Here is a 26,005-nt window from a genome sequence, read left to right on the forward strand (position 1 = left end):
CGGTGCTGCGCAGCGTCACTCTCTTGTAAACCCTTAGTGCCTTACTTACATGCAACTCCACTTTAACCTTTGGGTTTTTTCAATATACATATATACATACACATTTCCATGTAGATGTGAAAATTCACCTGAATCTAGAGTGGACGGTTCACACATCTGCTTCTTCACAGTATTCGTAAATGATATTTAAAAAAGCTGCTAGCCAACATTTTTCAGTTTGAAGTTGATAACTGTGGAGCTTAAAACTGGTATGCGTTGGGTTTCACTTATATTTATAGGCATATGGCACTCTAGGGTGGCCACTGATATACAGATACACCGATGATGTTGTAAGGCATGAGTTTAACCTGAAAGACTATATTGTTAATCCATGTTTAAAGTGTAATTGACATTTGGGACTTTACAAAACAACTACTACAATATCTTAATATTTATTTTACAAACAGGAGGTATGGGTAAACATTTTCCTACATATGTTGTGATGTTCTAGAGGTGTACTGTCAAGCAGTGAGAATATGGCAGTGATTTCCTTGGGAGCATGAAAGTTTGAATGCCTGTACCAAAAAAACAAAAGTATTCTCACGGAGCGATACAGCAACCTATGTGTAATTTTTATAATCGTGGTATGGCATCACCACTGGGAATCCACCTTGAATGATAGTTTCTAAGGCAGTTTGATAAGTTGTGCGCCGAAGCCATCACCTCCATTTGGTAGGATCTACTCTCAACATGCACATACAACTTCACCCCCTCCAGACAGTCAAAGGTAGCTTGGATAAACCACACTCAGGCTGCCATTTTGTGAAAACAACATACGTAAGCACCACTCAAAAAAGGCAAAATGTTACCATGTGCAAATGTTACTGATGTATGCAAAAACATAAAAAGAGTGGGTGGGCATACTTCTGAGCTAGGAGGAAACAATGGGCACTGATGTGATGCTGAAAAAATGTAGGACAAAGAACATAAAGATGAGTAAAGTCTGAGAAGGGGTGCTAGTAATACCTGCAAATCCCTGGCCGGCCAACCTGAAAGTGGAGCCAAAGAAGCAAAGAACAGCAGGCGGATATAAGAAGAGGGAGACAATATATGTAGCAACAGATTACACAGATTTCGCTGTTGACTAAAGCGGTGTAAACAAATACAGTGGTAACAAGTTGTGAAATAAGGGTTTCAGTCTTACAGGTTGAGAAGAAGCTACGAAATAATTGCTTACCATAGCCTTGACCTGTGAGATTAAAGAAAACACTCACTACTCCCCAAAATATACATTCTATATGGATTAGCAACCCTTAGACTAATATTTTTCTTGCCACCATGTGATTGGTCTAAAGTGAGCTACGTGGTAGGACATAGGGTAGTATACATTCTCTAGCACATATACTGAGACATCAGAAACAGAGCTACCTGTCTGCAGAAGGCAACCATTTTTTGGCTATTAAACTTAGACTTTGATGGATGGTTCCTGCCTCAGCGAGAAAATGTAAGGATGACAGAAATAAAGTTAGGTTCCAGACGAAGCAGTGGCGGCACCACATAAAGACATCCAGACACAGTCGGACCTGCAGCCACAGCTATCTTTAAACCACGCGCACACATACTATGGATCATGTGCATATGTTCATATAAATGCAAAGAATAAAACAAGTCTAAGATCATTAGCCAAAGACTCCATGTATGTGAGCTTGTGCTTGGGTTCTAATATGTATTAATGCACACATGCACGATATCAGTGCACGAAACCTGCTACTGCACATCTTATTCGTGAAAATAAGATCAAATAGTAATCAGAAATGAGTTACACATTGTGTGTTTTTCAGGCAATGGCTGTAGATGTAGACCAAAAGCACCATTTTCTTGAGTGATTGTTCAGAGGAAGGTCATCTTTTTCCCTTTCTTTTTTCACTCGTTGGTAGTGATCTTCTTCTTTCAAATACCACACCGGTGGCCATCGGTGCGCCTCAAAATACTTCTGATTGTCTGAGGACACAAAATGTTTCAATTTTCAGTCATTTTGACTTCCTTAAAATCCTGTTTATACATTCTTTGTTATGTCAAATATAAGTTGGCTTTTTTATAAACAGCCTAAAATATTTTTTGAACAAATGATTACCAAATACAAAGAACCTCCTGTGCCTGTGCCTGTACCACAAAGTCTCACTTGCAAACAAAATTAGTGACAGGTCTCCTGTACTTAACCTACAAAGTATGTTCTGATTGTGCCTATGACAGATTCAGTTTTGCCACTGTGGACAATAACAAATGAATAAAAACCAATTGGTTTGGGTGGTTAGTACTGCATCAAACTTAAGCACACAGGGGCTTATTTACAAGACCCTTGCGCCACCCGTACGTCACTTTTCTCATTTTAAAAATGACGCAAAAGTGGCGCAAGGGGCTTGTAAATAAGCCCCACAGCACTCAAATTTAAAGAAGTAGCAAACGTGTTCAAGAAAGAGTCTGATAGACAGTACAATGCACAATTTTCTTGGAGATTTTTAATACATTACCTTAATTCATTCTCATTGGTGATCTGCATACCTTAAGCCACTGCTCCATTGTAGTGGGTCTAATGTTATGTACCTGACCATTCTCTAATTGATAGCAACCAACCCAGCAGCAACATCAAGGTCTAGAATAATGATTTGTGCTTTTTATCCCTCTGAAGTGTTGAGATAAGAGTAAGTGTCCCATGTCCCACTGACAGGGCTTTCTCACAGGCCCCCACCACCCAGAGGAACTGCACAACCAGCATGGATTCCAATATTATGTGAGTTCTGCATCAAGGGTAGGTGGGGACTGAGCTGGGTTTAAATATGTGAAATAAACTGTTAAAGAATGCTACTAGTGCTAAAATTGTATTAGCTTAAAGCAGGTATTCCCGGAGACTTACCTGATGTGCCTTAAAATCAAGCTCCACCTCGTCTGTCACATCTAGTTGTGTACACCCACTGCCTTTCCTTTGCTTCTGACCTTTCCCCAGCTACATGACTGGGGGTGGACTTTAAAAAGCCTTGTGATCAATATTTTCTTGTCCACTGGGCCCAGAAACGGTAACCAATCCAAGTTGTACAAGATGTTCAGGAAAAGCATGTCACTGATTGAAAATTACCTTTGCTGTAGAGGCATGGTATACAAAGTTATTTCTTCGATATACCCAACCATACGTGTGTATGTGGTTATTTATAGTACACAAACCTAACCAGGTGTGACAAAGTAATGTACAGTGGTAAAGAATATAATAAGTAATAGATAATGGGTCGAGAAGGGGAAGGGGTTACTGATTAAGTGAGGGAAGGAGGGCCTAGTGAGACCTCAATATATGGTAATCTTTACAGAAGTATGGCTTCAGACCTTTCCTTAACCAAATAAGGTTTTGAGCAGTCCAGATGGATAAGGAGATGTTGTTCCAGAGCCTGGGTTCTAGGGTGAGAAAGCCTATTTCTTTTATTCATTGTTGATATATGTTCATCTTTAGTTTGTCAGTGCCCTGGGTGCAAGTGTTGCGAGTACGGACAGAGATTGTGATCTCTGATCTTGTCTGCAAGACAACATATGTACTGTTTTTTTTCCTAAGCTGTCTTCACTCTCACACAATGACTTTTGACAAACATTTAGGTCCATGACAGTGTGGATTAGTTTGCATGAAGCTATGCTTGCTTACGAAATCAACATCACAAGAACATTATCATGATACCTTGAACATCATGTACAAGGTCTATACATACATTGCGCAAAAGTGATCGTTTGCATTCATCCATGTGGCAACATAGCAATCTATAGCACATAAACAATGGTAACCTGACTAGAATCTCGGCACAGGGCAAGGATGATTTCTGTTATAAATAAACAAGCATTTCTGGCTTGAAGCAGAGGAACACTTGCTGACATTAGTGATGTCACCACATGCAGACTTCTCAGCCCAGCCTCAGCACGAGCAGCAAGGGATGTCCAAATTGAGACCACAACAACACAGGTATCTCCATTCTTTTCCTTCAGGTAATGAGGTTGGATCATCTGAAGGGTGACTTCTGGCAGAACACATACATACACCCTAGGCATTTTGGTTAGGGGACACATAGTAATAGTATGATATATATATATATATATCCATCAAAAAGCCCGACAGCTTTAGGGGCGCACACTACGATGGAAGGACCATCCGGTTTTCCTCATGGCAACCTGCCTTGCTCTTCCAATTCTATTTCTTTAGACTTTACGCGTTTCAAGGCTCCCGCCCCTTCTTCGGAGGTCAATTGCAACAGGAAGTTCTCGCAGGATTTCTCTGCATGCCTCTTACACTTCCCTAAGTGGGCCCCACCCTTTGCGAGTGACAATTACTGCATGCTGGGGACATCTAGTCCCATTGAGAAATAACAATGTGCTTTGAGTAAGTCCTGCACACACAACATTGATTCAAAGCATTTTATTTTACCAACAGTGGGCTTTGAAAACAGCAGGCAAGCCCATTTAGCCACCTCCTCCGTGCAGAATGCAGTAATTGTCACTCGCAAAGGGCAAGGCAGGTTGTGATTGTTCAACACAAGGTGAGCTTGGTAGTTTGTCAACCCAGTCCATGAAGAAGGGGCGTGTTCTGGCCCTGAAACGCGTCGGACTTTTTTTAAACAAGAGGCAATCTCCAGACATCGCATTGGAGCCACAAACAGACCGGAGGGTCGGGTTGCTGCGGTTGAGCCCTCCTGAAGCGCTTGCGCCTTTGCTCTACGATTAATTGACGGTCCGCCATGGCCGTGGGAGGGGCTCCACTTCAGAGGCAGAATAAGCACCTCTGTCATTTAAGACTGGGACGGGTGGCAAGATGCTCGCCTATCAGCGCAATAACCCCTTGCAAATGCAGCGATGTCTCAAGTTTCCCTCCCTTCCTACTCAAGGATTTTACGGACATGAATCATTTGAGAAACACCACCCTACTCAAGGGCATCATAACAACTCACCTTGCAGGATTTCAAATCCCACAAGTCCCGGTGTCGTGATCCCACCCACTTAGGGTGGACGACGTCCGTTGATCAAATAAAACGTGATTGTTCAACACAAGGTGAGCTTGGTAGTTTCTCAACCCAGTCCATGAAGAAGGGGCGTGTTCTGGCCCCGAAAAGCGTCAGATTTTTTTTTTAACAAGAGGCAATCTCCAGACATCGCATTGGAGTCACAAACAGACCGGAGGGTCGGGTTGCTGCGGTTGAGCCCTCCTGAAGCGCTTGCGCCTTTGCTCTACGATATATATATATATCTATATACACACATATACATAAATATATATCTTGTGTCAGAAAGATGGTGGAACTTTTCATTCTATTCACTGTCCTGATATTGCTAATCATTTTTGTCTGCTTCTGTCTATTGATCATTGCAGCACATATATTTTATACAAGAATCACTTTGGTTCAATAAATATTGAAAATGCCTCATTGTGCATTCCTCCCATATTTCTCAGAGAGAAATATAGAACGAGTGACTGAGTGAAAGGGTTCTAGATCTGTTACCACGATCCCTGGGAGAGCTCAGGGTTGTCATGTTCTTTGGTTGCCAAAACCGTTTGCTACTCATCTAAGTTTAGGGGTTCAAATGGTGCCACTGTGGGCTAGCTGTTCTTCAGGATTACATATACTGTGGGGGTGCACAGAATCAGTCTGGTACCATCCATACATTTATGTTGACCAACCAAAGTGCAGTTCCTACTGGGAAGAGGGGAACTAAACAATACTTGGTGATGATGCGTACAGGTGGGGGAAAGAGGAATGCAGTACAATCTGAGTAGGGGTGATGTGGTCATATTTTTTCAGGTCCTAGATGAGGTGTGCTAAGACATGTAGAATGTCTTTCAGTGGTTCCAGTGTGGACTCTGGAAGCCGTGGAGCAGGGTGTTGCCACCACCCATATATAAGGGTACACATTCTCAAACTGCTTTCCAGGATGAATGATTTGCTTTCTTTAGCAGAGAGAGCCAGTACGCTGCTGTCTTGCTCCCCCTGCAGAACAGCAACATTTAAAGTAGTGAGAGCTACTCTCTTTGATGGATGTCTTGACAGCAGCTGTGTCAGCATAGTAACCTATCAACTGTTTGAACATATACAGCATGAGATATGCAAAGCAATCTAAGCAGCATTATTTTGATAATTACTGACCATCAATAATAGCTGAAATTAAGATCAAAGTTTGGCAGACTTTTTGAGCTTACAACACCTAGACCCCAATTTACTAACCTTTTTTTCCAACATACATGGTCAGAGTGTGGAGAAACAGGACAATTTGCAAGTACAGAAATTGAAACTGTGAACAGGTGGAGCACAGAGGCGGAGATTACACAACATCTGGTGTGTAAGCAATCAAAACCTTTTCAAATCAGTTGGCACCTATGTGCCTGTATACAATAAAATTATATAAGCTGTCACTGCGCAATAACAATGACCCATCAGGTAATGACTAAAGAATCAAAACAAACTGCAGGTCTAGGAGTGGCTGCACAAGGACGTTCAGCACACTTAAGTTCAGTGTCATTCATGTATCAATTCCACTCAGTGAGTTCAGCACCTGCTCTCGAAATCTCTCGGATATGCTTGTCACTCATGCCTTTAAGGTACGTGTTTTGTGAGTGATGAAAGCTTATACTAGTGTGCCCTTCTGGACCTGTTCTGCAGGGAATGGCAGACAACTCTTACTGCGTTCTGTGAGAGAGGGCAGGTTAGTCGGCTAATGCCATACTGTACATCTTCTGTGAAGAAGCACAGCTTGCACTGCTGCTGGCTGATGTGAATGTGACCTATGATGGAGATAAATTTGCGCTGCTGCTGCTCTAGATGGAACTGTCCACTGAAGGAAACTTGACTGTTCTGCCCAAGGTGCCCTTGTTCTACGAAGAAGTGGTTTTTTATACTGCAGTTGCCCCACCTTATGAAAAAACAATGGATGCATTGAATGCAGTTCTATAACATTCCCCATGAACCCAGGACTTTTTTTTACAATATTTGATTGAGATACCTACAGTACTGAGGAAGGTGCCTGTTCCCATAGCAGAAATATGCAAACGACTAATCATGTACATAGGAAAGAGATAGAGGGTCAGTTGCTTGAACTTCCTGTTTTTAATATTGTGGTAGGGAAACACCAGTAAAAAATGTTTAGCTCCACGCACACAATTTTAATAAAAGTGCTCTTGGATGCTTCGCAGTGCTGGATATGGAAACTATTGATGAGCATGCCACACTAGGTAAGTAAGGATTCATCATCCTATGTGCGAACATGGAATGTCGGGTAATTCCATAAGAGGTTAGTCTGTTACTTCCAGGAGTTTTGCACTTCTTGCACATTCGTCTATTCGTGGAGAGTGTACAACAGTCCTTTAATTCCTCTCACTCCCTCATTAGCATGTTCGCTACCTGTGTTGTAACTGTCCAATATATGAGGGAGAATAGTGTGTTCCAATTTTCATCTGCCCTTTACTTACTCTTTCCATTATATAAGGGTGTGTTACCGCTGCCGATGTGTTGCCTTTATTGTGATGTTGGGTATTGAACTTTCCACTAAACAAAATGCAAAACAAATTGCATTTGCAATGTCTGGTTTAATGCATGATGTGAATAAAAGATTGAATCCTCAAAAAATACTTAAACAAAGTTTACTTTTGGCTCTACATGCGAAACAAGTAGAATTTGAAATGGACTACACAAATTGGTAAAATCTGAAAACAGCTGAAAATTGGTCCCATCCCATGTCATGTATAACACTTTTGGCCAATTCTGGCATTTTAGCCAATAATTTGCATGATGGGGTTTTGAGCTCATTATGAAAGTGTAATAGGAAAAATACAAGCCCCACAATGCAACATGCAGTTGGAAGAAAAGACAGGAATGGCTGACAGTATCATATGTCACAGTGCCACTTGGCAGACTTATGACCTGTAAATAAAATGAAATTCTTGACTTTGACTTTTTCTTGTAGGAAATATAGGGTTAACACCTCAATGGGTGAGAAGCAGAGGTAGCCTTTCGAATGCTGATGTAAGCGTTTCCCTGCTAACAGGCTAATACGAATACTGCTTGGAAAACCCGGCATGCTAAAAACATTATTAGTGTGAGAAACAGCAGCTTGACATGTCTCAAGAGCCACAAGAGAAAGGAAAAACAATGTGCTGGTGTTTCTCTTCCTGGGCCCATCCTCAGCCTCGAGGTTGGTGTGATTTTGGTGCAGCATCTGCAACAGCATAGGGATAGACCCTGCCTTGAAAAGGTGCAGCATGTGCTGCCTTGTGAAGCCGCAAGTGAGAAAGTGCAATGCAGGCATAGGATACACATGTCACTGTCTCCAAAGTCGTTTTTCACCGTGACAGTACTGGGTCTCTCATAGAAAAGCACAGGGTTGCATTTTAACACCTTATAATGTATAACTTCATTCTGGCAATAGCTAGAACCATGATTCACGGACTCAAATTAATAGGAATTTCAAATCCAATTTGATTTTGCATTTTAAATTACTATTTTGAAAATGACACGTTTAGAAAGTTAGCATTTTTCCTGCTTGAAAGCCGCTAGTAGCACTTTTAGAGATAATCCCCATCTGTCTCCTGGCAGCCTGCTGGGAGGTATAAATTATTCTCAGGAAAGGGAACAAATGAGCCTATTCTAGGAGGAGGTATGACCTCCTCCTCCTGAAAGGATGGCCTTAGGGGATGTGGCCACCAACTGTACAAGCTCCAAATGACCTGTCATAGGCAGATGTAACTTACCATTGTCCAAGGAGCCCTTTGGCTCCGAATCCAGTGTGTGTGTGTGTGTGGGGGAGGAGGGGAGGAGGGGGAGGGGGGGGGAAATCTGTCCCATAATTAGTTTTGCAGGGGGAGTTCCTAATTTTTGTAGACACACCTCAAGGGTGTACCGAATGCTCTGACCAGGAGATGTAAGATTCTGCCATGTTAGATTTTTCCAGAGAAGGGCAATGTTAGACCTGGACCTGTTAAAGACAGAAGAAAGACTACACCGGCTGTTGAACCTGCGGAGAAAGACCTAAAGGGCTGGGCCGTGTCCCCAGGAGTAAGAAGTTGACTCCAAGGGTCAGTTTGCTGCCCTCTTGTTGCGCTTCAAAGAACCCCACCTTCCAAAGGTTGCCAATTCCAACTGGACCTGCCTGCACCCTTCTGGTCGCTTCCACTAGAGTAACGCCTGACCCCAAAGTGGTGTCCCTAAGTTCCAAAGAGCCCTTGGATAAGTGTCAACGTGTACTCCTCCTGCGTAATGCTAAAAGCTAGGATGTAGAAACTTTTCCAAGGATTTTTGCCAAAAGAATCAGAGGCTATCAATGGACTGCCTCCAAGTTGCAGCCACCGACATCGAACTGCCGATCAGACTCAACTTGCTGGTTTGCCCTCTAAAAGGATCCTGACTTTAACAATAGATTCTACATCCGAACGTAGGGACCAATGCCAAGCATCACCATGCAGCCACCTACACCTTACTGGTCCTGACCTTCAGACTTCACCCACTCTGAGTTTTCCCGCCTTCAACACCGAAAGCCTTGAACTTACGGCAGGAGCCAAGGCTTCAACCAAGACCTGTATCAGCCGGCTGACTTTGACAAGCTCAACTTTGGATCCAGCTGGCACTGCAACCTACCAACAGCCTCGCCTACAAAGATTTTCTCCAAGAAAAAGACTAAATCTGAAGGTAAAATTTCCAGGGTCTTTACGTGGTCCCTATATTTGACCCGTGTTCCATCAAAGTCAGCATTAACTTTGGATTTTGACCTGGTCTAGAACAACTATATACCCGTAGTTGATGCTTTGTGCTCTTTGGCACAATAAACTTCTAAAAGTTTGAAAAATCATATCTCCAGTTCACTACATCCAATGTTTGTTGTTTTGGTGTCTATTTGCAAATTATCTCTATTCTTATAAATTGGAGTGGGGTTTTTTATTGGGTTGTGCTTTCTACTTTTAACTAATTTGGCACTAATACATGATTTACACATTTCTCCTAAGTGAAACCTGTCTGCTCTGTTCTACAGCTACCAAAGTTTGGTCTCAAGTTTAAATTAATAAAACCTAAAATTACCTAGTAGGGAATAATGCCATTATTGCTTGAAGAGGACTACCATCCACTTCAAATAATATTCCTCTTTCTCTCAACTCCCATACAAACTGTACATGCCTACTGAGATAGAAAATCAGTCAAAGTGGTGCTTTATCAATGTGCGGGCAACTGCAGAAATAGCACTTTATGTGGAGAATGGTTACAGTGGCAAGGATGCTTCAGCATTGGAGGCAGTTGAGAGTGGCAACACCTCCTGTTCTAGTTAAAACTAAAAGCACTGTATTGGCACCACCGTTCAAGCCTACTTGTTTTCAAGTGCACAGACAGCACTCATTTTTTTTAAAAGAAAAAAAAGCATTATTGAGTTTTGATTATACAATAGTACATAATTCTTCGCCTTCTGAGTACCACAATCATTTTCTCCATAAGTTAACTTCTCACATAAAAGTTCTTGTGTTAAGGAAAAATAACCCTTGTGCACCTCTCTTAAATAGAGCTTAAGTTAACCATGGTAACCTCCTTTCAGCTTTTGTTTTTTTTAAATACAGCTCAATTAACAAACAAATGCACATAATTTTTACCCAAAATGCCTTAATGAAACCACTGCTGTAAAGGAAGAAGTTTAATTAATTCCAGAATTAAAATAAAAACAAAACTTCCCAATGGAGATGGGAGAAATGAAGAAAAGAGGTTACATGCTGAATGTGAATTTTGTATAGTTTGAATGTGCAGTGGTACAATGAGATGATTTAAGATTAAGAAGCAACCACGCTTACCTACAGATTTTGATTTAATTTCCTTTCGCATTTTGGAGCACACACTGTTATAATTCGTGCAAATGTAGTGTAAACACCAAGCTGCTAGCTGATGAGCATTGTGGAACTGAAAATAAAAATAAATTCCTGTTGGTGGCAGTACATTGTGCAAAATCCGTTTACAAATATCTTAATAAAAACCCACCATTTCAGCACTTTTAATAAATATTATAAAGAGTTAAATATAAACGTTTGAACAGTGAAGAAAATTAATTTTAGCTTCATCCAAAAGTACAAAATAATTGCACTAAAGGTATTATGCCTAGCGTCAATCGATTAATGTCGGAAAAAACCACGAGAACAGGGGCGCAGAGATTTCCTCAGAAAGTCCTGCACCAGTGCTGTTGAATAACACAGTTGCTGAATACTAAGGCTGCCTACTTTTGAATCCACCTCATGTCCCTTTTTTCACCAACCTACACTTCCTGTCTCTTTATCTCAATTTTGCATACTCTTTTACATCCCTGTTCTCTCCCTTTGTCACATTCTTCCTATCTTTTGCTTCTTACTCCTTTCTATATGTAATGCCTTCCTCCGGGTTGGAGTCTGATGAGGAAAAATAAGTTGTGATTCCCAAACAAATGAGTGCTGGTGCTCACCAGCTGAACTACTTGACCACTGCTGCCTCTCACCTCCTGAAAGCATCTGATTTTCTATAATATTGAAATTGTTTACACTAATGAACCAACTGTAATACAATTTTGAACAATGTTACATATTTCAGAAAAAATATATTTCTGCATTGTTTAAAAAAAACCAATAGTAATTACAGCTAACAAAGAGTCACATTTAGCAAGAGAGGTAGGGCCGTTAAGAGTATTTCACTATATGCACTATTCAGAAAGTAGTGAGAATCCCATCAGTCTGAGCACAATTATCTAGGCACGTCAACGACATGGACATGTCCTAGCTATAATTCAAGTCTATACTAAAAGACAAACACTTTTTGAGCTGCAAGAAAGCCAATGTGACCTTGAATGAGGGGGAAAAAAGGCCAACAAATGAATGAAGGGGGGTCACCACTTATCCCATGCTGTATGCTGTGGTAGGATGAGGCAAAATTGAACAGAACAATGAATGAAGAGAGCTGACTGAAAGCCCTTGCGTGTATGTATGTGCATATGTACGTTTTATCATGTATTTATGGCAAACATGATGCAGGCTAAACATCCAAAACTCGCTCTAGGCCAGACCTAAAAAGAAGAGCTGGACTCTTGAAGTCTCCTTCGTAAGGGAAAAGCCCCACACCTCACCAGGTGTGTCATGTGATACATTACTTATTTATACTTCACTAAAACAAGGAGAACATGTTAAGCTAGACTTGGCATGAGGAAGCAAGTATAGGCCGCCGCTAATATCAGGATCCAAGGTACATCTCAGAGATTGTACTTTAAAGACCTGATCTTGGAGAACCTGTATCTAACTTTAAGCTGCCATCCAATCTGTCACCTCATTTTAACGAGTTCCGCAACGTCTCTGAAGGTCCAGCAGCTGAAATAAAAATCCTGACTGCTGACATCATGAAAAGCACCATTTCAAGGGATTTGTAACATATTTCACTTAGCAAAGAAGTTGCTGTTCCCCATGAATTATTCAAAACCAGCTCTTATTAAGAGCCAAGCCTTTTTGTATCACTTCGGAATTAATAATCTGCTTTGGCCCAGATTAGGTAAACTATGTATAGGTCAGGCAATTTTCCCTACGTATAATTTACCTAATCAAGTATGTCATTATTCCTGATTGGCCACGCAAAGAATGGACACTAAACAATTTAGCACTGGTGCTCTGAGTTTACGCTTTTCACGGTGTGACAAGTGGAATCATGTTTTGCACTGGTTGGTGGGTATAAACGTTGCTGTAAAATTGATGAGCATTTAATGCTCTTCCTTATACATTTACCATGAAAATACACAGCTGATATTTTCATTCTATCAAAGCAGCTCTATTCAGATATCCCTCTCTCCTACATTCTTGATCACTCAGCCTGCACTGAAGTGCTCTTAACTTTTTTTTAAATTATTTTTTTTGTTTTTTTTTAAATAAAGTACAACAAATCATAGATAAAAAACAATCAAATGAGATATTACACATTACATATCATTAGATGGTGTGAGTTACAAAGTCTGAGGTACGAGGTTACAAATCAATATCAATTTTACATGAGTACAGGCAATAGATTACAGTTCATCTGATTTGGTTCTAGCGCTAGGAGTGCTTTTGGCCAATGTAGTAGGGACCAGCCCTCCTCTGTTCTTTCCCAGTCTAGCGATAGTTAATTGTCGCTAAGTGTCTTTGTGTGCGGGTTTATAATCGTGGACATTAGTCAAAATGCTCTTAAGTTTAACCAAACAAGCTTGCACTTTTTATTTTGTTTAATCTTCTATAACATGAATGAATAAATGGATGCTTCCAAGTTATGTGCTGAAGTTTGCAGACCTGCAGCTCCAAGGAGTAAAGTTAAATTTGAAAGAATTAGTTCTTGCATGACATCTTAGCTCTAAGCTACAATAGATAACACAGTTGAAGTGATACTCAGTTATGCAGTATTATAGGTATATATTTAAATCTACTCACCTGGGCTAATTCCAAATACATAAGCACCTCGCCATCTACATCCACACCATTCATTGAAGCTTTGGTCAGTTCCTGCACCGCATGTTGTTCTAGTAAAGAAAATAATACAAATGAAAAAGACCTGTTAGAGCCCTGCAACATTTTCGGGTCAAAAGGTCAACTTCTCCTGGTAAGCATTTTATTATGTTGTTGGCAGGACCCAAGAACAAATCTAGCAAAACTAATATGATTTATGCTAAACATAGTGGGACCGATTCATAGAGGCATTTATGACTGGGTGGAGTAGTAGTCCTATAGTACTACTGCATGTACTGCCTTTGAACATTGCCCCCAAAATATTTATATGGTGATAAAATGGACTATTGAGTGAATATTTAGCCACATTTAGTAAAAATAGAAAGGACTGAGTTAATTGCACCGTTACTGACAGGCTATTGGACATTTCGGGGCAGATTCACAAAGGCATTTCTAAAGAGATGAAGTAGTTCTTCTGAGATAATACTTGGCCAGCTCATAAGTGCCTTTGTGAATCGGTTCCCAAGTTGTTTTAATGTATGGGAAAAATATAACTTGTTGCACCCTTATTGTAAACATTTCCGCTTTCACCAGTTTTTCAGATTACCACTTCCTCATAGATAAGGACTGTGATGAAGAAGATGATGGTGTCTAACTCCCAGACACAGGTACGTTGTTTTCCTAACTTTTTTTTCAGCATAGCTCACACAAGAGGGTGAGCCTCCCACAAGAAGCCTTGTTTTTTCTGTCTCCCTGCTCAGGCAAGTTCCTCAGGTAGAGCTTTTGCCTAGGTTCCACCTCCTTATGCCACAGGTCTTGCTGTAGGTATGCTCTACTGTTACTTTCTTCTGTGCCTTTCTCTTAAGGGGTCCAATTCCTCTTGCCCTAACAGGGCATGAGAATACTGCTTGTTGTCATTTCCCTTGGATTTGCCCATTACGTCTCTTGCATACTTGGCATAGGGCATCCGCTGTGTGGAGGCAGGTTTCTGTACTTTACAGTTCCCTTTCCTCTTGGTCCCTCTCTCCTCCTCTGGGATGTTTTTGTCAAGTTCCTTTGCTTTGTGGTCTCTTAATACTGTCTTTAGACCCATTCCTTGGCTGAGGACCATGGTTCAAGTATTTCCTTGGTGGGGGTTGATTGGTGTGACACAGGTAAATTGGACCCTAGTGTGCCTGTGCGCTTCCAGTCTGACTGCAATATGCCTGGACTTCAGTCAGGAAGTAGCCATCTTGGATCTGTTGGGCACTGGAAGGAGATGCTATTCAGAGCCTCTGACTTGCTGGTGCCTCGTATAAAGTATGCGTCTGACGTAGATGATACTGGCCAATGGTGTGAGTGCTATATTGACTTGTGCTATGCTCCTCGTTTAAAACTTTGTATAGATCTTAGTTTAATTTTTTAACACTGAGAGTAGAGCATCTATGTAGGTTTTGCTTTCTCTGATCACATATCTGCAGACATAAGTAGCAGTCCAATTTTGCACACACTCCTAGGTCTCCTTATGGTGGAGTGTCAGTTCTAGCGGGGTGGGAGGGGAATGACTTGGCTTCCATTATTCTTCTCTGCAATGCTCTTCAATGTGTGTGTGTGTGTGATTATGCGTGGTCCCAGTCAGATGTGAAAATTATTACATCCAATAAAAATGTGACACTGAGGCGTTCGGAATTTATTTGATCTGATAATTATTGCATATTCTGAGTTTGTGGGAGAATGGCATGCCGATGTTGGTGCCTAGCACCAATTTTTACATGTTTAAACAAATATTGTATACTTTTATCCTTTTAAATTCTGGCAAGTTAGACCTCCAAAAAAGTAACGACGGGTGAGGTATTTAACACACCTTGTAATTACCGAGTGTGGTTCAGAAAGCTAATTAACAAATTAGAAATGTATATGAGATCAATATGTAGTGACTAACATGCTAGGACTTAAACATGCGAGACAAATAAATGTGTTTCTTTCTATGTAAAATAGAAAAATAATGTGAATTAGTTGAAACTGCCTGGCTTGCTGGTCTTTTGTATCGTTCCACAACTAACAGATGTAACGTTGCAAGGACGAAGTCTGCAGTGTGTTTCGGCAGAAATGCAAATATTTTCATATAGTTATAGCTTATGGTATGCATCTTTCTGGCTTGAACTGCATGCAAATACATGGTGTACAAAGAAAACTGAATTTATAAAATATATTTCAAATTTGTTGCTATCCTTCTGGTGGGAAGTTACGTGAATGTAATGAATGCCCATGCAGAAAACCATAGTAATGTATTTGTATTTTAAAGATACAAGTGTCTGGTTGGGAAGCTATGGAAAATGTTTTACCTTCATGTACCATTTATTGATATCGGGTCCTGATGCAGGCAGAATCTTATATATTAATTTACTTCCCAATTATTTTTAGTTCTGTATATATGATTGGTTCTTATTGTTCAAAACAATAAAAGAAGACTAAAATGTATTGGCAAGTAGCTCACTTAGCTTTTGTTGTGCAGAGCATTCTGTAGCCCCATAGTTTGATTTGGCTATTTGATTGTGTGCTTTTAATTGGCTTGCATATTGTTTCTTTAGGCACGTCATGTGCAGGGGCATCCTATTTTATTGATAATTGCACTATTTTTGCTAGTTACAATATTACTGTAATGTTAATTATACTTACTGAATAAATGTAATATTTTGAAAAGACCACGGCGGTCGCAATGCTTATCTTTTGCATTGCGGCGGGTTCTGCTGGCTGCAGCACCCGCCACAATGCAAGAATGGGTCACTTTACATATCCCTGCATTATGTGGTAGGCACCATGCGCTGCCTGCCACATGGTGCAGGGATATGTAGGGGGGCACCTTAGGTGCCCCCCAGTGCCCATATCGGAGGGCCAGGGGGGAACAGGGGCCCGCCACGGGCCCCCAAACTCCCTTTACTCCTGCCTTTTCATGGCGGGTTACTCGCCATGAAAAAGGCAGCAGGAAAGGGGACATCATAATCCCTACGGCGTGCCTGGTAGCACTGCCACCATTGTAGGGATATGATTCCACTCCGACAGTCCGACCACAAGAAAACCGCCTGCCACTGTAATATGGTGGATATAAAATCTGCTAGCTATGGCGGTGAGACAGCCACCAACAGGCTGCCGGTGGTGGTCTCACCACCATAATAATCAGGCCCCAAGTGAGTACCTTTGTTGGAATTCTTCGCAGTGGCATTTGCGAGTCCATTTTACCTCCCACTGAACCGGCATATTGACTGTTCTTAATAGAACAGAAGCACTGGCACTGTACATTTAACCGCCGGTCACACGGGAAGCCGAGTAGGTCTACCGTCACAACAGAGCCTCGTAACAAGTGCATTACGGGGACAATTAACTTACCCGCGATTGACCATGAGGTTTAGTTAAACCTTAGCAAAAATATGCCAATACCTTGCAGAAAAAGAGTATGTATATACATATATTAATATAGGCATACTATTCATGTTTTGATTGGAGTGGTACTCACAGGGCTGGACCCTGTTGTAGTCCTGAAGAAGAGCTGTGGGGTACAGCTCGAAACTAGTTGACTCTTTACCAGGGTACTGTGTTTCATAACAGAACCAGATCACCCAGTAATCCACCCCATTTTTAATATATCCGCTAGGAGCCTGAATAAAGTTAGTTTAGCTCACCAGTAGGATATTTTTAATTTAAGTCTCTCACTCCACTTCACCTGCCCTTAGCTTCATATCACACGACACATAGTCTTCACAATAAAGTGCTCCTACGCAATATCGATAGTCGTAGCACGCCTCAACCCGCAGCGGGTTGGGAAGCCCCTATGATAAAGTATGTCACCGTGAGGAAACTCCGGTGAGTGAGGGGACTAAAAAGAAAATATTCTCTTTTCCCTGCTCTGAAACAGACCGAAAGGTGTCATGTTTCCGTAATTGGCCAGGTTCTCTGGATCTGAGTGCTCAGATCTTTTTTGGTAAGCTTAATGCTGTGGAGGGCGAACCTGGACTTCCTCTACCTCCCCCTCTTTTTTGAATACTGTACATTTAACACAACTTGGGATTGAGCCCTCTGGGTTTGCGCAGAGGTCGGAAACCACCAACTTACTCGCAATCAAGGCCACTGTAAATTGAACACAACAGGTGATGGACCGAATGTGGATCAATGTCACCCAGTCCAAAGATCTGGGCCCAAATCCATCGTTTTTTTGCACTCCACACCACCCTGGGTTAGACAATGGCGATATGCAAATCAGCTCTGACCCTGTGCCCCATGGGAACAGTCCAGTCCGAACTACAAAAGCCATGTCCTTCCCAGAACGGAATCAAGCATCCAAGGACCGGACCGGTTTCGAGGTAACACCTCTCATCAGCCCGGCTAGCTTGACTCCAGTGGTGTGGAGTGCCTGGGACCCACGTCTGGGCATCCCCAGCGCACTTAGGGCGGAATATGCAAACACAACAGGTGATGGACCGAATGTGGATCAATGTCACACACTCAACCCAGCCAAAAATCTGGGCCCAAATCCATCGTTTTTTTGCACTCCACACCACCCTGGGTTAGACAATGGCGATATGCAAATCAGCTCTGACCCTGTGCCCCATGGGAACAGTCCAGTCCGAACTACAAAAGCCATGTCCTTCCCAGAACGGAATCAAGCATCCGAGGACCGGACCGGTTTCGAGGTAACACCTCTCATCAGCCCGGCTAGCTTGACTCCAAAAAACGATGGATTTAGGCCCAGATCCTCACTGGGGTGAATGTAAGACATTGATCTACATTCTGTCCATCAAATTGTTTTTTGTAATTTTCTCCCTGAGTGTACTGGGGTAGCTCAGACGTGGGTCCCAGAGCCTCCACACCATTGGAGTCAAGCTAGCCGGGCTGATGAGAGGTGTTACCTCGAAACCGGTCCGGTCCTCGGATGCTTGATTCCGGTCTGGGAAAGATATGGCTGTGTAGTTCGGACTGGACTGTTCCCATGGGGCACAGGGTCAGAGCTGATTTGCATAAAGCCATTATCTAACCCAGGGTGGTGTGGAGTGCAAAAAACGATGGATTTAGGCCCAGATCCTTGTACTGGGGTGAATGTAAGACATTGATCTACATTCTGTCCATCAAATTGTTTTTTGTAATTTTCTCCCTGAGTGTACTGGGGTAGCTCAGACGTGGGTCCCAGAGCCTCCACACCACTGGAGTCAAGCTAGCCGGGCTGATGAGAGGTGTTACCTCGAAACCGGTCCGGTCCTCGGATGCTTGATTCCGGTCTGGGAAAGATATGGCTGTGTAGTTCGGACTGGACTGTTCCCATGGGGCACAGGGTCAGAGCTGATTTGCATAAAGCCATTATCTAACCCAGGGTGGTGTGGAGTGCCAAAAAACGATGGATTTAGGCCCAGATCCTTGTACTGGGGTGAATGTAAGACATTTATCTACATTCTGTCCATCAAATTGTTTTTTGTAATTTTCTCCCCGAGTGTACTGGGGTAGCTCAGACGTGGGTCCCAGAGCCTCCACACCACTGGAGTCAAGCTAGCCGGGCTGATGAGAGGTGTTACCTCGAAACCGGTCCGGTCCTCGGATGCTTGATTCCGGTCTGGGAAAGATATGGCTGTGTAGTTCGGACTGGACTGTTCCCATGGGGCACAGGGTCAGAGCTGATTTGCATAAAGCCATTATCTAACCCAGGGTGGTGTGGAGTGCAAAAAACGATGGATTTAGGCCCAGATCCTTGTACTGGGGTGAATGTAAGACATTGATCTACATTCTGTCCATCAAATTGTTTTTTGTAATTTTCTCCTTAAATTGAACAGCACAAAGGAGCAGAATATCCATGGACACCGACTCATCATTTAGGAGATGCCTTTATTGCCTTTTTACTCTAACAACTTTCTGAAAAGTTAAGCAGTTTGCAAGTTATCCATTATTCAATGATAATTAAAATCTTTACTGATAGGATTAAAAGCAAAACAACCATTCCCACCAAGAGAAACTCATCCATCTGACAACATATTCTCTGAAGCATTCTATTATTTTAAGGCTCACTGCTTTCTGTCCGTTTTTTTCCACCTGCCCAAGGGATCGCAAGTTTGACAGAGAAAGGTAAATGGCAACAAAGCAGTTCAACACAATCTAGCCCACAAATCCACAGGGGTTGGTTACGTAAGTGAATACATTGATGAACAGTCCCAGACATCACTTTCTGATCTTTAGCTATATATATCAATTTCTAATATTTTAAGTTACAAAATGAGTACATACTAAAACAACGCTTTAAAATATGTGAACATGCAACCCCTTTGCATGTTAAAAGCATCGGAATACTAATCTTTCACAACAACTTCAATGGTTAGTTAACTCTCCTACTGAAAAATTAGGGTGAATCTGGTTTAAGACAGAATTATATATTTCAAGGCTTGCTGTAGTGAAATCACTGCCAGAATAAAGTTAATTTATCGAAAGAATGTTTTAACTTAATGGAGAAATGATAAAGAAACAGAGGAACAGTTGTAGTTCCTTTCAGCTTAAAGCCTTCCATTGGTCACATTTCACTTCCTATGTCAGCATTTTTCTTAATCTTGGGTTCTCTTATCATCAATGTTGTTTACTTAAACTGAAAATGCAGTTCTATAATTTCTATTCAATTTAATATTCAGTTACAGATGTAAGTGGCTATTTCCATCTTATGATTTTTAACAGTGCAACAAATGTGCATGTCTTTCGTTGCCTCAAGCCCTGTAATATTGTTATTCGTTTTCTTGGGCCAGAGGTACTAAGTACTGGTCACAAAAATACTGGTCACAACTTGTGAACAGTATTTATGTGACACGTATAATTAACATATGTACTACTAGATTGTTTAAAAATTCTGATTTGGAGTGGGTTGCAAATTGCATCTCACTCCAATTGGGGGCCATTAGAGAAATGGTGGCCTGCAAGGTCTGCAGACAACCATGCCAGAATGGATTTTAATAAGGTAACCTTTTTTTAAATGCAGCCCGTTTTCTTCAAAGGAAACCATGCTGCATTAACAAAAGTTTACCTTTTTAAAGTTTGAGATTTGGTAGTAGTCCCGTCAACCACGGCCTTCTCTCTCCAACAAACTACCAACTTCTAAGCTGCCCTTTTGTGAATTGCTTGCCACCCCAATTCAGGTAGTAAGTTTTAAATTTTTTGAGACCAGATTTCAGTTGCAAGATACAGGTCAGGCTGATTAGGTATTTGGAATAAACATCTACAACATTTCCCTTGCAAATTTAGAATCTTTATATGATCACAATCCCATTTTAGGAGTAATTACAAGTTTACTGACTCCTAAAATGAGATAAATACATTTTTTGAGGTTGCAAACTGAGTGTTTGCAACTTTAAAAGTGCTTTAGGCATCTGGCTCTTATTTTTATTTTGAAATCATAGCATCCAATGTGAGTCATGCATAATGCTGACTAGCTATAACAAAGGCACATCCACAACCATGCCCATATTCAGTGAAATGGAAAAAAGAACTCTTATTGTGCCCCTCAACATTACAGGGTTGCGATGGAACTAATTAAAGACTGTGTTAAAATCCCAAGCCAGAAAAATCATAATAGGCCTAAGCCGTTGTGAAATTAGCTGCCCAGACTATAAAACAATTTCCCTGGCTGTGAATGAAAGGAAGAGCATAATATATCGTGTATTTCCTGGTTCATATAACTTTGTGGAGCAAAGACTCACCATCTGATGGATGCTCTAAAATAGAGGCACACTCACTTTAGAAGCAGCCACCCAGATCACCAAAATTTGCTACACAATACCAAAGGACTGTTCAGCCACACCCAGGCTATCAATTTCTTGCAAAACAATACCGTAGATCACAAAAAGCATTCTAAGCTACCACTCAGTGACAATATACACGAAAGGGCTGGATTGGCCATAGCGGGCTATAGCATTATAGCCCCCGCCAAGGGGATACAACAGTTGTTAAATACCCTCTTACAGAGTTATAGGCTGTAGTTGCAGACAAGGGCGAATAACGATGAAGAGGACCTTTAAAACAGTTATATCCCAAGGTAGAAATTCCATAAAGCTATTAAAACATTTAAGCCATTGTAGTGATTGACCATTTTTATGGATAATTGACTCGATTATGACCATTGCCCACTACCATCTCAGTATATTTTGCCCTAATATATTGCTATGTAGGCCTGCATGATGTGAACTAGCTGTAAAATAGGATTCGGTAATATTCTTTTTGTGTCTGACTGTATCTTGCTTAAAGGCAGGGCTTACCTATTGGCTTTGGCATACTCTAATGCCATCTTGCATACTAATTCGGGCTCTTTGCGGGAATAGTGGCCTATGCTTAAGCGGCTCCATTTTCTAGGCTGTCGCCATCTTCTAAGCCTTTCTGGGTGAGGAGTTATGTTTTACTTCCCACTTGTTTTCCGCACTTCGTATACTAGTAGGAACCGGTCCTTGTCGGAGGAATATGCTCGCTCTGCCTCGGAGTCATAACAGATGCCTAGCTAGCTGATGCTGTGACCTTGGTGTGGAGTGGTACGGAATCTGATGGGAACAGGGGGTGAGGCTTGCTAGAAGCTTCAACCAACGTTTCCACTTGTACTAAAGGGAGTGTTCGGGTCTCAACCACTGGTAGTCGATCACATTGCAGACGTGCAGCTGTGACAGTGGAGCAGAGAATCCTATTTCGGCTGGAGAAACGGGCTCCCCTCTGGCGAAGTGGAAGCGGGATGTGTAGAAACTTGGTGACTAACTCTTATTTTCTAACTGTTCTTATCTAACTATTGTCTCCTATTTTCAGGTTATATGCTGATTTACATATGAGTTCTATATATGTACATTTTAATTTACATTTTAATTGCATTAGCAATTGCTTAGGGATTGATGTGAAGAAGGCCTATCGTGACATAGTAGTAATTTCTTTCTTTTGTCCTTCTATCATTGTGTAATAAAGAAACCCCAGAATAAATACCCTTATTCGCTTGTATTCCTTGGGATGGGAGGTCGGGGCCTTTCTGGTCCAAGTGCTGTAGCATCGGAAGGATGGTAAGTTTCCCTTCCTGCAGGTAGTTGTTGAAGGTTGGGTTCCGCTCTTATCCAAGGAAACCAAAACCAATTCGTAATCCACCCCGAGGCATTGTTAGGAGGAGTGCGCGTTGTTTTAGCTCCACCAGGGTGGGCTTTGTTTCGCATTGTTGTTACCCTGTGGCCCTTGGTATTGTGTTGTGTTTTCGTACCCTGGGGTACTTTGTTACCTTGTGGCCCTTGGTTTCTTGCGTTGTACCGAGTGACGTTGTTTTCCCGGGTTGTTGTTTCTGTCGTCACTGGTATTATTTTTGCGCTGTTGTCGCCAGTTGGCGTTGTTATTCGCAAGCTCCCCAGCAATAGCCATATAACTTTAGTTATTTGTTAGTATTATTCGTTTCTTAGTTAAGTATTGTGAAGTGTTGTATCCTTTTGGGTCCTGAGAAGGGATAAGGTAAGTATGCCCCGGTGATTGGCAGAATTATCAGGTCATTACAGCCATTGATGGTAGAATGTTCTAAATTAAAAAGGGAGGAACAGAAAGGCAAACATTGACATTCTGGAATAGAAGGTCTGTATCAACCTTAATTGTCCCTGAGCCATTTCTTATGTTCAATTAAACTTTCATCATTCCAAAGTTTTAGCATGAATATTACCATAGGCCTGTATTGTTTGGGTTTTCCTTCTAGGGGCTGATTAGGAAGGAAAATAATTGAATTATTGTGTGGATAAACATTCATGTTTTCTATTGAGTGTCCTGTGAACCCCTTCCATGCTCATGACTAGCTCAGCTCGTCATGAGGCACAGTTGAGCTGCATTCATGACGAGCTGAGCTCGTCATGACCACACCCGTTTCCATAGACCTTCAGCACAACAGAGGAGAACTCAAAGCAGCCAAGGTGTTAATTAGTCTTCAAGGATGGTTAGAGTGCTAACTTTTGTTAGTCAACATCCTGTTGGATAGAAGGATGCGAATATTCTCATATTAGACTAAGCCCTTTTTAGTATGAAGTACTGACTTCTGGATGACTCTAGGCAATACAAATTATAGCCTTTGTTATATTTGGTTTGGAAAAGGAAATTGTCATTATATGTGGTACGTTCACTACACTCCAACAGTGTTTTCTTTTCAAGACAGGATATTGCGAGTCATGATTCTAAGGAACCTGGTAGAGCTAGGAACTGCTATAATTTCTATCAGGCTGTTTACCTTTATAGACTGGTGATAACCATTTGTGGAGAAGTAAAGATTTTGTTTGTTAAAGGGAATTATGTGATGAGGAGGAGGACTGAAGGGTAAGAAAATAATACAGAGAAAATGGTTCTGTCTGCATTTATAGCACTACTAACTCCATGACAAAAACCTCCTGAAATAGAAACTGACAGGCAAAATAGTACCAAAGCATGCATGCTTTAGTTAAGCACTTGAGGAAAAAAAAATTACTTGAAAGAGACAGGACAAACATTTTATTAATTTTTCTTATTCGCGGAAAACATTTACCTGTGAGGGCAACGAGGTGTGGAAGGCATATTCTATTAGCTAAAGCAATTAGCTCAAGAGGGTCCAGATCTATGTTTGGTGATAGCTGCCTGGTATATAAATAATCCAGTACTGCCTGCATTGAGGACTTGCTGGTGGTAGGGATGACAACCTATAAAATGGAATTAGGAAAATGTAAATTAGAATTCTGCAGCAATATAATGGTGAAAGTATTGACAAAATCCTTACACAGAACAATGGATTTCAACTAATGGCCAGACGTGAATGTCAAATTATATAAATCATGGGTGGAAGCTACTACCCTTCTATTACTCAATTTTACCCACACCATAACCCTTGCTGCAGACAGCAAGGGTTATGTTGTGAGTGTTTACAACAGTGTTTACAACGGATGCTTTAGATAGCATGCCGTTACAACGACCACGTTGTTACAACGCGAACCATTATATTGCAAGTTGTTACAACAACTTGCTGTAGGGGGTAGACGGTGTTGGATTTACAATCCAACACCTTCTCTGCTATTGCACAAATTGGAGTAGGAACAGTAAATTATACTATTCCTAAATCCAGTGCACACCCCTACATCAAGTCTTTGTAATGGTTCGTGTTGTAAAAATATGGTCGATGTAATAACCGCGCTGTAATGGCATGCGATCTAAAGCATGCGTTGTAAAGAGATATATTTGCAGAGGCCAGCCTCTGACATCATTATGGCAGTGACAGGAGCAGAAAATACCTGGATGAGCCTCGTTTAATTTCTCTTGTTTCTACACGTAGCCTGACCTCTAGGAAATCAAAACCAAACAGAATGCTGGTGGAGGGCTTAAGTTCCAAGAAGGGAATCGACCCTTTGAAGTTATCAGTAGGCAAATGAGGCACGATATCATTTAAACTACCCTGGTATTTCATTCAATCGATGCTCATGGTGGAAGGGCTCAAAGATGGCCCAGATTCCGGTGTCGAGCCAGCATATGTCCACAGACATGAAGCAAAAACAAAGAGATACAGGTATGTAAATGAAAAAGAAGCAAAACAATTCGACCAGACAAAGTCATCCTCCAGAACATAAACCAAAGAAGTCAACATAAAAAACAGGGATTACAGTTGCTAAATAGTTTTTTATATGGTTGCATTTAAAATGCATCTTCTGAGTGTTTTTTGTATTTTTGGTGAAAAGAAGTACACTACTCACAGAAGTCAATCAATCCTGATTAAAAAAGGCTTTTGAGGCATGCAGGCGAACACGCTTTGCTTTTAATAGGATCATCACTAAATTAATTTTCCATAATATGGTAATGAGAAACATGTGGGCTTCACAAACCCAGCTGCCTTGCAACTGTTGCATAAAGCTCCCAGTTCAGACGGCACGTTCTTTTTATATTTCTTGTGTTCACCAAAATGAAAAGTAGTTAAAACAGTAAGTCCAACAAAATCACAGTTGACTTGTAATCTTGAGAACCTTAGCATTTTGTTGTTTTTAAACATTTTAAATGTTCAAAGTTGGTGTTTCCTAACACATGTATAATTAATACAAACACTGTGATAATAGAATTTTACTAGCTTTAGTATGAGAGCCCAGTGTTTAACTGAGATTTTTGTTTTGTAAACGAGACCTGGAAAACATTTTCCAGTGGAATATGTATTCTTACACTTGATACAGGTCTAAAATTAATTGTTTCCGATATGAATTAAGATTTCTAGGAAATATAGTAACATTTCTTGTGAACTTTTGCTGCCTTTATAGGAGATTCACAAACTTCGTATGACATCATAAAATAGACATTTCTAGGAGTTGCACAGGTTCATCCAATGCATCCTTGTCCCTATCCCAAGATATCTGTGTGCCACATGATCTCTGTTTTGAACACTGACCACCACTAGTCTATTACCCTGTTAAATAAAAAGTCAGGGACAGGGGAGGACCATGAGAACAAAGGACAAAAGCATTTACAGCTTTTAACTTATTTTTTACCACTTTCTCTCTTCTGTTCCCGGCGCTTGCAGATATATTAACAAACAGAGGCTGATATGAGAGTCATTTTCAGCAG

General features: G+C 41.2%; 1 protein-coding gene across 3 annotated transcripts in view; it reads right to left on the reverse strand.

Moving 5' to 3' along the window:
- Nucleotides 1-419: 419 nt before the first annotated feature.
- RHOBTB1 (Rho related BTB domain containing 1) overlaps nt 420-26,005 on the reverse strand; it is a 239,380-nt gene continuing 213,794 nt past the window's right edge. The window contains exons 7-10 of one of the 3 annotated variants that reach the window (XM_086921771.1): nt 23,958-24,108; nt 13,433-13,521; nt 10,820-10,925; nt 420-1,980 (exon numbers count right to left, since the gene is read on the reverse strand). In XM_086921771.1, the coding sequence (XP_086777897.1) occupies nt 1,817-1,980; nt 10,820-10,925; nt 13,433-13,521; nt 23,958-24,108 (510 nt within the window). In that variant the 3' untranslated portion in view covers nt 420-1,816. The remainder of the gene's footprint in view (nt 1,981-10,819; nt 10,926-13,432; nt 13,522-23,957; nt 24,109-26,005) is intronic. The other 2 variants (XM_086921770.1, XM_086921772.1) reach the window with 2 other exon arrangements.

The sequence above is a fragment of the Lissotriton vulgaris genome, chromosome 5, assembly GCF_964263255.1.
Source record: "Lissotriton vulgaris chromosome 5, aLisVul1.2, whole genome shotgun sequence".
NCBI classification, from domain to species: Eukaryota; Metazoa; Chordata; class Amphibia; order Caudata; family Salamandridae; genus Lissotriton; species Lissotriton vulgaris.